This window comes from Salvelinus fontinalis, chromosome 34, assembly GCF_029448725.1.
Source record: "Salvelinus fontinalis isolate EN_2023a chromosome 34, ASM2944872v1, whole genome shotgun sequence".
In the NCBI taxonomy this organism is placed as follows: Eukaryota; Metazoa; Chordata; class Actinopteri; order Salmoniformes; family Salmonidae; genus Salvelinus; species Salvelinus fontinalis.
The window spans coordinates 35,885,037-35,897,771 of record NC_074698.1 but is presented as its reverse complement, the minus strand read 5'-3'; the positions used below and the strand labels follow the sequence as shown (position 1 = coordinate 35,897,771).

The following is a 12,735-nucleotide window of genomic DNA, read 5'->3' as shown; positions in this document are numbered from 1 at the left end:
GAGACATGGATTGTGTACAGTATGTGTGCCAAGGCCTTTAAGGTGTTCTCTGTTGGTCCAACTAAAATTGATTTGACATGGAACAAAATAAATGCGACTACTATACCATATTTGAATAGTTTCTAAATGGTATATGAAGCAGCTAGTTCAAGGGACTATTGCTGCCCAAACCTGAATCTAAAGAACCTAGAAAACCTTTATTATACAAAGTCACCAAACAATGAAGTAGATGTGAAAACAGGCAGGATGTTTTACTATTAAATACATTTTATTACACAAGAGGACAATGACAGTCTGGCCTTTTCACAGAAAGGCAACTCTGAGCATCTCATTGTGGGTCTTCTGGTTGGTCAGTAAAGAAGAGAGACATGCAGTCTCAGCAGCTCCTTACTGCTGTGTGTGTGTGTGTGTGTGTGTGTGTGTGTGTGTGTGTGTGTGTGTGTGTGTGTGTGTGTGTGTGTGTGTGTGTGTGTGTGTGTGTGTGTGTGTGTGTGTGTGTGTGTGTGTGTGTGTGTGTGTGTGTGTGTGTGTGTGTGTGTGTCTAAAGACCGATATATTGGACAGCTAGATACTTCCTTCCCCACCATTAGTCCCCCTCCCTCCCTCCCTCCCATATTTTCTCCTCTCTCCTCAGCCCCAGTTGTGTTGGTCTTCCTCTGTGGTGGTCAGTATGTCAGTAACCAGGCCGGTGCCAATAGTTTTGTTGCCATCTCTGAGAGTGAACCGTTGACCTTTCTCCAGAATCATAGGCTGACGCAGCGTGAGGGTCAGAGATGTGTCTTCACCTGGCATCACCATGTCCTGTTAGAGAGAGGAGAAGAAGGTAAAGCACAGCCCTGGAACTATGGTGCACACTTTATTTTAGAATACACAAATCACATTGTGGAAAAAGATTTCAAAAGGTGACAGATGGACACATACCTTGTCTCCTGCCAGGTAGACCCTGCAGGCCATGTCCCAGGTGAGTGAGAACATGACTGGCATGAAGTTACTGACAAAGGGCTTGTGTCTGCCTCCCTCCTCCTTACTCAGAACATAGACCTGGGATGAAGAGATGTTTTAATGACAGGTTCTACAGCCATTCAATTAAAGAACACATATCCTAACCTTGGACTACGAGAATAATACACTAGTACATAAACACAATTTACAAATATACCACAAATACTATACCGTAGTTAAGAGGGTCAAATTTAAAACGCTGAATGAAGGGAAATTATTTCAGAAGACTATATACTGGGAATACTAGACTGCAACACTACGCATACAGTACACCAACTCCTCTAGGGCTGCTAGCTGAAGATATAGACCTGGACTTTATTTATGACGTGATACAGACCTGGCCTTTATTTATGACGTGATACAGACCTGGCCTTTATTTATGACGTGATACAGACCTGGCCTTTATTTATGACGTGATACAGACCTGGCCTTTATTTATGACGTGATACAGACCTGGCCTTTATTTATGACGTGATACAGACCTGGCCTTTATTTATTTATGATACAGACCTGGCCTTTATTTATTTATGATACAGACCTGGACTTTATTTATTATATGATACAGACATGGCCATTATTTATTTATGATACAGACCTGGCCTTTATTTATTTATGATACAGACCTGGCCTTTATTTATTTATGATACAGACCTGGACTTTATTTATTTATTTATGATACAGACCTGGACTTTATTTATGACGTGATACAGACCTGGCCTTTATTTATGACGTGATACAGACCTGGACTTTATTTATTATATGATACAGACCTGGCCTTTATTTATTTATGATACAGACCTGGCCTTTATTTATGACGTGATACAGACCTGGACTTTATTTATTATATGATACAGACCTGGCCTTTATTTATTTATGATACAGACCTGGACTTTATTTATTTATGATACAGACCTGGACTTTATTTATTTATGATACAGACCTGGCCTTTATTTATTTATGATACAGACCTGGCCTTCATTTATTTATGATATGATACAGACCTGGACTTTATTTATTATATGATACAGACCTGGACTTTATTTATTATATGATACAGACCTGGACTTTATTTATGATACAGACCTGGACTTTAGTTATTTATGATACAGACCTGGGCCTGGACTTTCTGGTGGGGCTGGATGGAGCCTGGTTTGCTCATCACCATCCCTCTCCTAATGTCCTCCCTCTTCAGCCCTCGGACCAGAGCCCCCAGGTTGTCTCCTGCCTCCGCTCTGTCCAGAGACTGGTGGAACATCTCAATGCCTGGGGAGGAGAGAGGGGGAGCGAGGGAGAGATGGAGAAGGGAGGTGAAGGGAGAACAATTAGTGTGTTTGGAGGTTTTGGATGGAGTTGAGGGTTTACCAGAGGGATATTATGGGTAACTCTGTCCATTAGTGGGTAATTATTGCTAGAAGTGCAGTGGAGAAACTGTTGTAGTTGTAACTTGGTGTTAGAGCTAGTTCTGTCACCACTCTGTACTAGGGGTTAGGACTAGTTCTGTCACCACTCTGTACTAGGGGTTAGGACTAGTTCTGTCACCACTCTGTACTAGGGGTTAGGACTAGTTCTGTCACCACTCTGTACTAGGGGTTAGGACTAGTTCTGTCACCACTCTGTACTAGGGGTTAGGACTAGTTCTGTCACCACTCTGTACTAGGGGTTAGGACTAGTTCTGTCACCACTCTGTACTAGGGGTTAGGACTAGTTCTGTCACTACTCTGTACTAGGGGTTAGGACTAGTTCTGTCACTACTCTGTACTAGGGGCTAGTTGTGGTTCTGTCAGTACACTGTACTAGGGGTTAGTTGTAGTTCTGCCAGTACTCTGTACTAGGGGTTAGTTGTAGTTCTGCCAGTACTCTGTACTAGGGGTTAGTTGTAGTTCTGCCAGTACTCTGTACTAGGGGTTAGTTGTAGTTCTGTCACCACTCTGTACTAGGGGTTAGGACTAGTTCTGTCACCACTCTGTACTAGGGGTTAGGACTAGTTCTGTCACCACTCTGTACTAGGGGTTAGTTGTAGTTCTGCCAGTACTCTGTACTAGGGGTTAGTTGTAGTTCTGTCAGTACTCTGTACTAGGGGTTAGTTGTAGTACTGTCAGTACTCTGTACTAGGGGTTAGGACTAGTTCTGTCAGTACACTGTACTAGGGGTTAGGACTAGTTCTGTCACTACACTGTACTAGGGGTTAGTTGTAGTTCTGTCAGTACACTGTACTAGGGGTTAGGACTAGTTCTGTCAGTACACTGTACTAGGGGTTAGTTGTAGTTCTGCCAGTACTCTGTACTAGGGGTTAGTTGTAGTTCTGTCAGTACACTGTACTAGGGGTTAGTTGTAGTTCTGTCAGTACTCTGTACTAGGGGTTAGGACTAGTTCTGTCACTACACTGTACTAGGGGTTAGTTGTAGTTCTGTCAGTACTCTGAACTAGGTGTTCGGGCTAGTTCTGTCAGTACACTGTACTAGGGGTTAGGACTAGTTCTGTCACTACACTGTACTAGGGGTTAGTTGTAGTTCTGTCAGTACACTGTACTAGGGGTTAGTTGTAGTTCTGTCACTACTCTGAACTAGGGGTTCGGGCTAGTTCTGTCAGTACACTGTGACAATGAACAGCAAGTATAGTGTTAAACTGTACTTACAGGAATAATTCTAGAAATATGAACACAGTAATAGAACACAGTTTTACAGCATCTGTTACCTGTGTGCTACAGCTCTACAATTAGAAGAATGAAATCTCTATGAATGACAAAAAATAGAATTGTTGGAAATGAATTGAAATCAATCTTTCTATAGTGGTGTGGCTCCCCATTCACTTACCAGTGACCACAGACTTAAAGGCACGGTTGTGCCCCACAAACTCACAGTCGTCGCCCTTCTTAATGACACCCCTCTCCAAAGTGCCAGTCACCACCGTACCCCTGCCTGAAAGAGGGATGAATGAATACACGTTTAATAAATGGTTTTGACACCCAGAGGGAGACGTGGTTAGACAACAGATCAGAACAGAGACAGGAGCACTGACAGCTGACGTGACAAGTACATCATACGTGCATTAATCAAATAAACGGTGAAAGGTACAAAGGAAACTGATACAAGTGCTTCCAAACAGTTACTGTCACTAAGTCACAACGACAGGAGAACGGAATGTTATAAATATACTGATTATTCCTACACACAGATGTACAGGAAACAGTCACGTTGTCCCCATCACAAAACACATGCTGCACAGACATAAAACAGCTCTGAAATGATTCAGTTAACAAGATAGCTCAGTGGCTACGGAAACCGTTGTCAAACACTGGGATGAGCCTAGCAAGGGGACAGGCTCTGTATGCACGGGACAGTGGGATCCTATCGCCGTGTTTTATCTATTGTCATGTGTTCATCAGGAAACACCTATCTGAAGAGCTTGAATTTATCCCTGCACTACTTCTGAATGATGTCATTTTAAATAGCTTAACAATGAGTCAGATCAATGGCAGAGTGAGGAGAAGAAACTACCCAGTGGCAACACAGCTTTTTAACTAAATGACAAGTCTGGGTTTCTTTACGATTTGAGCTAGTTGTCAGTCACCTGGGATCGAGTAGACTCCCTCGATAGGCAGCAGGAAGGGTTTCTCCAGCTCTCTCTTGGGCAGAGGGACGTATTCATCCACTATTGCTAGGAGCTTCAGCACTGCGTTCACCCCCAGGTCAGGCTGTTTGTTCTGGGGAGGTGAGACGAGGTGAGACAACAGGTAAGGTTTCACCTAAAAGCTAGCCTCAATTACCAGACTGATTACCGCTGCGCTGTCTGTCTGGAAGGGATGCCGTTTGAGCCAAGAGGCGTTACACAAAACAAATTCAAAGGTGATTGGATCACCTTCAAACCAATCAGAAGAGAGACCACAGTGCTGCATTTTTCGGAAGTAACACAAGCACTTGCCATCTTTCAAGAGAAAGGCATATCGAACAGCAGGACAAATCGGCTAAATGAGCCAAAAAAGGCAGATAAATATATACATGTCAAAGTGAAAATAAAAATTGTAGCCCAACATCAGCCAGGGGTATATCTTAATGAATTTGCACCTAATGTTTTTGCCAAACTGTAGTGATGACAGTAACCTCAGATAGCCTTCCGTTCTCTAATTTAGATGAGATGCTTTCACACAGAATGGAGCAGCTCTGATAGGGAGCAGAGTTTATTTAGCAGAGTTCAGACTGTCATGTAAAGCTTTATATTTAGCCATCACCTTGGACGTATGACGTTACATGTGTTGTTGTCTACTGCCTGTCAACAACGGAGCTACGTGTCCGTCATCAACTAAACCACCCCCATAGTTCAGAGGATGCTGATTGGTCCAGAAGCAACGGTGATAGAAAAGATGGGGCTCATGCTGTCGCAGCCCTACCAGACTGACACCCCTGCCAGACTGACACCCCTGCCAGACTGACACCCTTACCAGACTGACACCCTTACCAGACTGACACCCTTACCAGACTGATACCCTTACCAGACTGATACCCTTACCAGACTGATACCCTTACCAGACTGATACCCCTACCAGACTGATAACCCTACCAGACTGACACCCCTACCAGACTGACACCCCTACCAGACTGACACCCCTACCAGACTGACACCCCTACAGTGTTTAATGTAAGCTCGCGGGGTCAGGAGGATTTGTGAGGCTACCTAAAAGGAGCACATTGAAATAAGTCAGTTGACTTTGTGTTTTTAAACCTCAATTATGTTGCATGTTTGTATTTTAAAACGGTCAAATAAAATAAAATGGATCAACCTTGCCAGAGAGCTGATAGCCTATCTGAAGTTGTGAGGTTATTCTGTCACCGCCCCAACCCTACCTCGTACCATGCACTCACCTCCAGGGCACAGAGGGCCGAGCCGATGACGACGGGCGTGTTCTCACCGTCGTAGCCAAACTCTGTGAGCAGCTCTCTGATCTCCAGCTCAACCAGCTCCAGCATCTCCTTGTCCTCCACCGCATCCGCCTTGTTCACAAACACCACCACGTGCTCCACGCCGATCTGCCGGGCCAGCAGGAGGTGCTCCCTGGTCTGGGGCATCTGTCCGTCCGTGGCCGCCACCACCAGGATGCAGCCGTCCAGCTGAGCCGTGCCTGTGATCATGTTCTATAGGAGAAAGGTCAACATGTCACCTTGTGTGACCTTTCATACTGTCATTCTCTATTTCTTTACCTTTCATACTGTCATTCTCTATTTCTTTACCTTTCATACTGTCATTCTCTATTTCTTTACCTTTCATACTGTCATTCTCTATTTCTTTACCTTTCATACTGTCATTCTCTATTTCTTTACCTTTCATACTGTCATTCTCTATTTCTTTACCTTTCATACTGTCATTCTCTATTTCTTTGCCTTTCATACTGTCATTCTCTATTTCTTTACCTTTCATACTGTCATTCTCTATTTCTTTACCTTTCATACTGTCATTCTCTATTTCTTTACCTTTCATACTGTCATTCTCTATTTCTTTACCTTTCATACTGTCATTCTCTATTTCTTTACCTTTCATACTGTCATTCTCTATTTCTTTACCTTTCATACTGTCATTCTCTATTTCTTTACCTTTCATATTGAATACTGCATTGTTGAGGATGAGCCTGCTAGTCACCATCTCTCGGTACTGTTTATACCTGCTGTATCCCGTGACAAATCAACGTGGATTTGATCCAATGCCCCTAGCCTCTAACCCCCGTTAAAATTCTGGTCCCGTAATCACAGTGTCTCAGTAGGAGTAGAGATCGAGGATCGGTTTTGCCTTTGAAATTACAGACCTGAAAAACACTTTGGCACCCCCAGTGGTTTAAAAAATAAATAATAGTAATTACCAGGCAAGTCAGTTAAGAACAAAATCTTATTTTCAATGACGGACTAGGAACAGTGGGTTAACTGCCTTGTTCAGGGGCAGAACAACAGATTTTTACCTTGTCAGCTCGGGAATTCTATCTTGCAACCTTTCGGTTACTAGTCCAACGCTCTAACCACTAGGCTACCTGCCGCCCTAGTTAACTAGAAATACGTTTAAATGTACAATCAGGGCTCTGCCTAGGATTTTCTGACAAAGTGGTGCTGATGTAAGCCAAAGGTTGGGTAGGGGGAGATCCGGGGCGGTTTAGTCAACTTCCCCCTCAGGAAGTTGGAGCATTTAGCAATTTTGAAAAACCTGTAACTGCCATTTCCTGAAACCTAGAGTCTTAAATTATATCAAACAATGTAGCCAACACAGAAGTCTTGTTTGAGACTAAATAAAACTGAAGTGGTCTCGATGAAGCTTTCAAAAATGTTCTAGGTTCAATTTAGGGGTAATGATTATTCCAATTAATAGTTGTCTTTATGTGGAAAGTCTAGTGAAAATATAAACTGTTTTCATTTTGTTTGTGGAGAAAATTCAGAATAATTAAATTACTGGATGCAATGTAGCAGTCCTGCTGACTGTAGTAGTCCTGTTGACTGTAGTAGACCTGCTGACTGTAGCAGTCCAGCTGACTGTAGTAGTCCTGCTGACTGTAGCAGTCCAGCTGACTGTAGCAGTCCTGTTGACTGTAGCAGTCCTGTTGACTGTAGCAGTCCAGCTGACTGTAGCAGTCCAGCTGACTGTAGCAGTCCAGCTGACTGTAGCAGTCCTGTTGACTGTAGTAGACCTGCTGACTGTAGCAGTCCAGCTGACTGTAGCAGTCCTGCTGACTGTAGCAGTCCTGCTGACTGTAGCAGTCCTGCTGACTGTAGCAGTCCAGCTGACTGTAGCAGTCCAGCTGACTGTAGCAGTCCTGCTGACTGTAGCAGTCCTGCTGACTGTAGCAGTCCTGTTGACTGTAGCAGTCCTGTTGACTGTAGTAGACCTGCTGACTGTAGCAGTCCAGCTGACTGTAGCAGTCCTGCTGACTGTAGCAGTCCAGCTGACTGTAGCAGTCCTGTTGACTGTAGAAGTCCAGCTGACTGTAGCAGTCCTGTTGACTGTAGCAGTCCAGCTGACTGTAGCAGTCCTGTTGACTGTAGCAGTCCTGTTGACTGTAGCAGTCCTGTTGACTGTAGCAGTCCTGTTGACTGTGACAGTCCTGTTGACTGTGACAGTCCAGCTGACTGTAGCAGTCCTGTTGACTGTAGCAGTCCAGCTGACTGTAGCAGTTCTGTTGACTGTAGCAGTCCTGTTGACTGTAGCAGTCCTGTTGACTGTAGCAGTCCTGTTGACTGTAGCAGTCCTGTTGACTGTAGCAGTCCAGCTGACTGTAGCAGTCCTGTTGACTGTAGCAGTCCTGTTGACTGTAGCAGTCCAGCTGACTGTAGCAGTCCAGCTGACTGTAGCAGTCCAGCTGACTGTAGCAGTCCTGTTGACTGTAGCAGTCCTGTTGACTGTAGCAGTCCTGTTGACTGTAGCAGTCCTGTTGACTGTAGCAGTCCTGCTGACTGTAGCAGTCCTGCTGACTGTAGCAGTCCTGTTGACTGTAGCAGTCCTGTTGACTGTAGCAGTCCTGCTGACTGTAGCAGTCCTGCTGACTGTAGCAGTCCTGCTGACTGTAGCAGTCCTGCTGACTGTAGCAGTCCTGCTGACTGTAGCAGTCCTGCTGACTGTAGTAGTCCTGCTGACTGTAGCAGTCCTGCTGACTGTAGCAGTCCTGCTGACTGTAGCAGTCCAGCTGACTGTAGCAGTCCAGCTGACTGTAGCAGTCCCGCTGACTGTAGCAGTCCCGCTGACTGTAGTAGACCAGCTGACTGTAGTAGACCAGCTGACTGTAGTAGACCAGCTGACTGTAGTAGACCAGCTGACTGTAGTAGTCCAGCTGACTGTAGGCTATCTGGAATATAAAACAACTGAACTAGGTCTATATGAGCTGGTTCCAGATCTCCATCCCTGACCTCATCCATCCAGTTAGGTCTGACTACCAGGCTGCCATTTATTCAACATGCCTTGTTGTCATCCCTGACATCATCCATCCAGTGAGGTCTGACTACCAGACTGCCATTCATTCAACATGCCTTGTTGTCATCGCTGACCTCATCCATCCAGTGAGGTCTGACTACCAGGCTGCCATTCATTCAACATGCCTTGTTGTCATCCCTGACATCATCCAACCAGTTAGGTCTGACTACCAGGCTGCCATTCATTCAACATGCCTTGTTGTCATCCCTGACATCATCCATCCAGTTAGGTCTGACTACCAGGCTGCCATTCATTCAACATGCCTTGTTGTCATCCCTGACCTCATCCATCCAGTGAGGTCTGACTACCAGGCTGCCATTCTTTCAACATGCCTTGTTGTCATCCCTGACCTCATTCATCCAGTCAGGTCTGACTACCAGGCTGCCATTCATTCAACATGCCTTGTTGTCATCCCTGACCTCATCCATCCAGTGAGGTCTGACTACCAGGCTGCCATTCATTCAACATGCCTTGTTGTCATCCCTGACCTCATCCATCCAGTGAGGTCTGACTACCAGGCTGCCATTCATTCAACATGCCTTGTTGTCATCCCTGACCTCATCCATCCAGTGAGGTCTGACTACCAGGCTGCCATTCATTCAACATGCCTTGTTGTCATCCCTGACCTCATCCATCCAGTCAGGTCTGACTACCAGGCTGCCATTCATTCAACATGCCTTGTTGTCATCCCTGACCTCATCCATCCAGTGAGGTCTGACTACCAGGCTGCCATTCATTCAACACGCCTTGTTGTCATGGCTGACCTGACTATTATCACATCATTAGCAGCCTACTGTTGACCTCCAGCTATATGAACAGGACAGATCAACAACTGATTCATTAACATGGGACTACTAGTCTTTAACGGTGAAAGACTATTAGTGGAACATCTCTCACGGCCATGTCTGTTTCCATCCAAGCTGCGACGTGCACTGAACTACCGATGCACTGCACGTTTCCTTGCTCGTCAATGCGCTCGCGCCTACTACGGTGGCGGAGATCAAAGCATCTGTGGGGGGAAAAAAGTGTTCTCACTTCATTGACTAAATGCTGTAGCTAACTACTTTCTTCTTAATGACGCCTTCGCTAAGGAGCCACCTACCAAATAATAGTGGTTATGTGCTTGACTAACACAGCCATTACCCTACCCGTATTCCTCACACATCAGTGGTATCAACAGACGAAGTGGAGAGCTGCCATCCAGCTGGAGGGAGCAAATAATACTAAAGCAGAGAGCGAGAGATTCTCTCCTCGCCCAGGACCTCCGATTGGCTCAGCTCCAACATCAGATGGTTGAGTCAAAAACAATAATGTGTTCTGTATATTTTAGAGTCGTTTTTTTAACCGGAGTACTTTGATCTCAAAATGCGTGCAGGTTGGCAGGTCTGAAATTACAGTGAATAAGAGGGAGGAACTGATCCTAGATCAGCACTCCTACTGAGACCTTGTGAAAACGGGCCTCAGGGTTATGGATAAGCAACATGCCCAACATCCCTGTGCCGTGTACCCATCCAATCCTGTCAGATCTTCTCAAACCCACAGAGGGGTTTACCTGACGACTCAAACTGAATTCTTCCACTGCTCTATGTTCGCTACATACTTCAGTCTGAGACTGCCATCATTTTAGTTTGTGGTGACGTCAAAATGATGGGTGTTTTACAAAACAAAAGTCTTCAGTGATTGGATCGTCTCTTACCAATCAGAGTATCAAAGCCAATGACGAATTTTCAAACCACCGCTTTACCCACGTGTGTTCTGGCTCTGGCCTAACCCATCAGTTTCTGGGACCAATCAGAATGGTTACAATGTGTTTGTGTTCTAGAAATCGTCAGGTAGGTACTCAGATACAGATTCATTGTGGCACAAAAACTCTCGTCCGTGGATGTAGCCTGGCATTTGGCTGAAGCAAGGAGTTTGGGTAGCCAGGCAACAGAGAGGTATGGGTTTGGGGTGGATTTTAGAATGGGAATAACATGTGTGTTCAGGCGCTTGTGTTACCTTGACGTAGTCAGCATGGCCCGGGCAGTCTGTGTGTGCATAGTGTCTATTGGCTGTGGTGTACTCTACATGGGATGCATTGATGGTGATGCCCCTGGCCTTCTCCTCGGGGGCATTGTCAATGTCCTCATACTTCTTATAGCGGGCGCCTCCAGCCTCAGCCAGCACTGGGAAACACAAAGGCTCAATTAGAAACATACAACAGCATCATATATATAGAGAACACACAGCATCTGACAGAACATTGTTATTTTGCTGGGAGATGCTTTGATTGGTCCACAGTAACTCAGTGGGTTTCAAGCACGCTTGTTATCTGTTTAGTTTGAATTCAATAATACAGATGTAAAGTGAGAAAAATAAAAGGTGACATCAGTTACCTTTGGTGATGGCAGCCGTTAGAGTTGTCTTGCCATGGTCAACATGGCCGATCGTGCCAATGTTCACATGGGGCTTGTCTCTTGCGTATGTTTTCTTGGCCTTGGCCTCTGCTGCAAAGTTCCGCCGAGTAAATGGCACTGCACACTGAGAGAGAAAAAGGATGAAGAAGAGTGTTTGATGGACAGCAGGGCCAGAAGACACATATGGGCAGGAGATCAGTCCAAAAAGGGCAATCGTGAACCCAGTTTTTGCCACCCAATGCATTACTAAAACCAGCAAACATTACTACCCCCTAGGACTGTGATTTTATATCCCTGATTGGTTAGCCATAGGATGTGTGAATGACTGCATACTCATACTCAAAACACTGTCTAGGTACTCACCAGTTTATAGGAGCTGTGCAGGAGACCCGGTGAGGAAAGCTGAAGGGCTAGAATGATAACATGTATTTAGTAATCAGGTGACCGTCGACTGTGTCAAGAGAAGTCGCTAGCTAAATATGACATGGTGTACATACATGGCTTAGGGTGTATTGCATCTAGCTTCGTCCTGCAACATAAGGGATTATGTTGAGACATTGGTTTTATTATATACAACTCATAAGACTGTCACAACAAAACCCCTTAGCTATGTTGCGGGACGAAGCTAGGCCATGCATAATGTGTATAGGCTAGTTATCTGTTATAACCTAGGCTACATCAATACACGTTACTGTTCGCTGTATGTTATGCCTTCAAAATGCAAATGTGTCTGACGCTAGCTACATCGTTAGAAAACTAATTTCGTTTTTAACTGTGTCTGACACGTTTCTGATAGGCCTAACGTTTTCACAACGCAAGAGATAGCTAGTTTAACTAATATTATTTAACGTGACCTTGCTCTGCCTGCGGAACGAGTAGAGCGGCTAGCCTGCTACAGCATCCTTGCTCACTAGGGTTAATTCAAACACCACATACGTTTCGTCGCGATTAAAAAGCAAAACATTATAATGGTAAATAAAGATTATTAATAATTGAACGCAGTAAATTACAATATTGGGCGTGTGGTTGTGAATGCATTGTATAACTTTAACTAACCAGAGAAACATGCACGAAACCCAACGAGCGCCGCCATCTTGGACTGACAAGGGAATGAAAGTGACGTCATTACATGGTAACTGTTTCTTCTTCTTCTTCGTCTGTGGGTTATATGGCGGACAACAACCCAAAAAGGTGTGTGGCCGCCACCAACTGGATGGGTTAAAACCAAAACAAGGTAAAAAGAAAATCCATACGTGATAGGGAAACTAACTTAATCCACCCAAATAAAAATAGTACATTGACAAAACAAAACTCTCACTTCTTCCTTCTTTCAATTCTCCATATCTCCTTTCTCATGATCGAGGGCCTGAGAGGGTGGTACGGCCTGTGACAATATTCC

The 12,735-nt window shown here is 44.8% G+C and overlaps 1 protein-coding gene and 1 long non-coding RNA gene across 2 annotated transcripts; both read right to left on the bottom strand.

The window, feature by feature from the left end:
• Positions 1 to 247: 247 nt before the first annotated feature.
• On the bottom strand, positions 248 to 12,473 carry LOC129833995 (elongation factor Tu, mitochondrial-like). The gene is made up of 10 exons (XM_055898812.1): positions 12,393 to 12,473; positions 11,700 to 11,746; positions 11,316 to 11,460; positions 10,939 to 11,105; positions 5,862 to 6,131; positions 4,573 to 4,705; positions 3,816 to 3,920; positions 2,114 to 2,265; positions 922 to 1,041; positions 248 to 801 (listed from the first exon to the last, which is right to left on the bottom strand). Exons 1-10 carry the CDS (start codon positions 12,460 to 12,462, stop codon positions 631 to 633), a joined length of 1,380 nt encoding a protein of 459 aa, XP_055754787.1. The 5' UTR covers positions 12,463 to 12,473; the 3' UTR covers positions 248 to 630.
• Positions 1,761 to 2,104, bottom strand: LOC129834039 (uncharacterized). The gene is made up of 2 exons (XR_008756167.1): positions 2,004 to 2,104; positions 1,761 to 1,942 (listed from the first exon to the last, which is right to left on the bottom strand). It is a non-coding gene; the product is annotated as an uncharacterized LOC129834039 (long non-coding RNA).
• Positions 12,474 to 12,735: the final 262 nt, after the last annotated feature.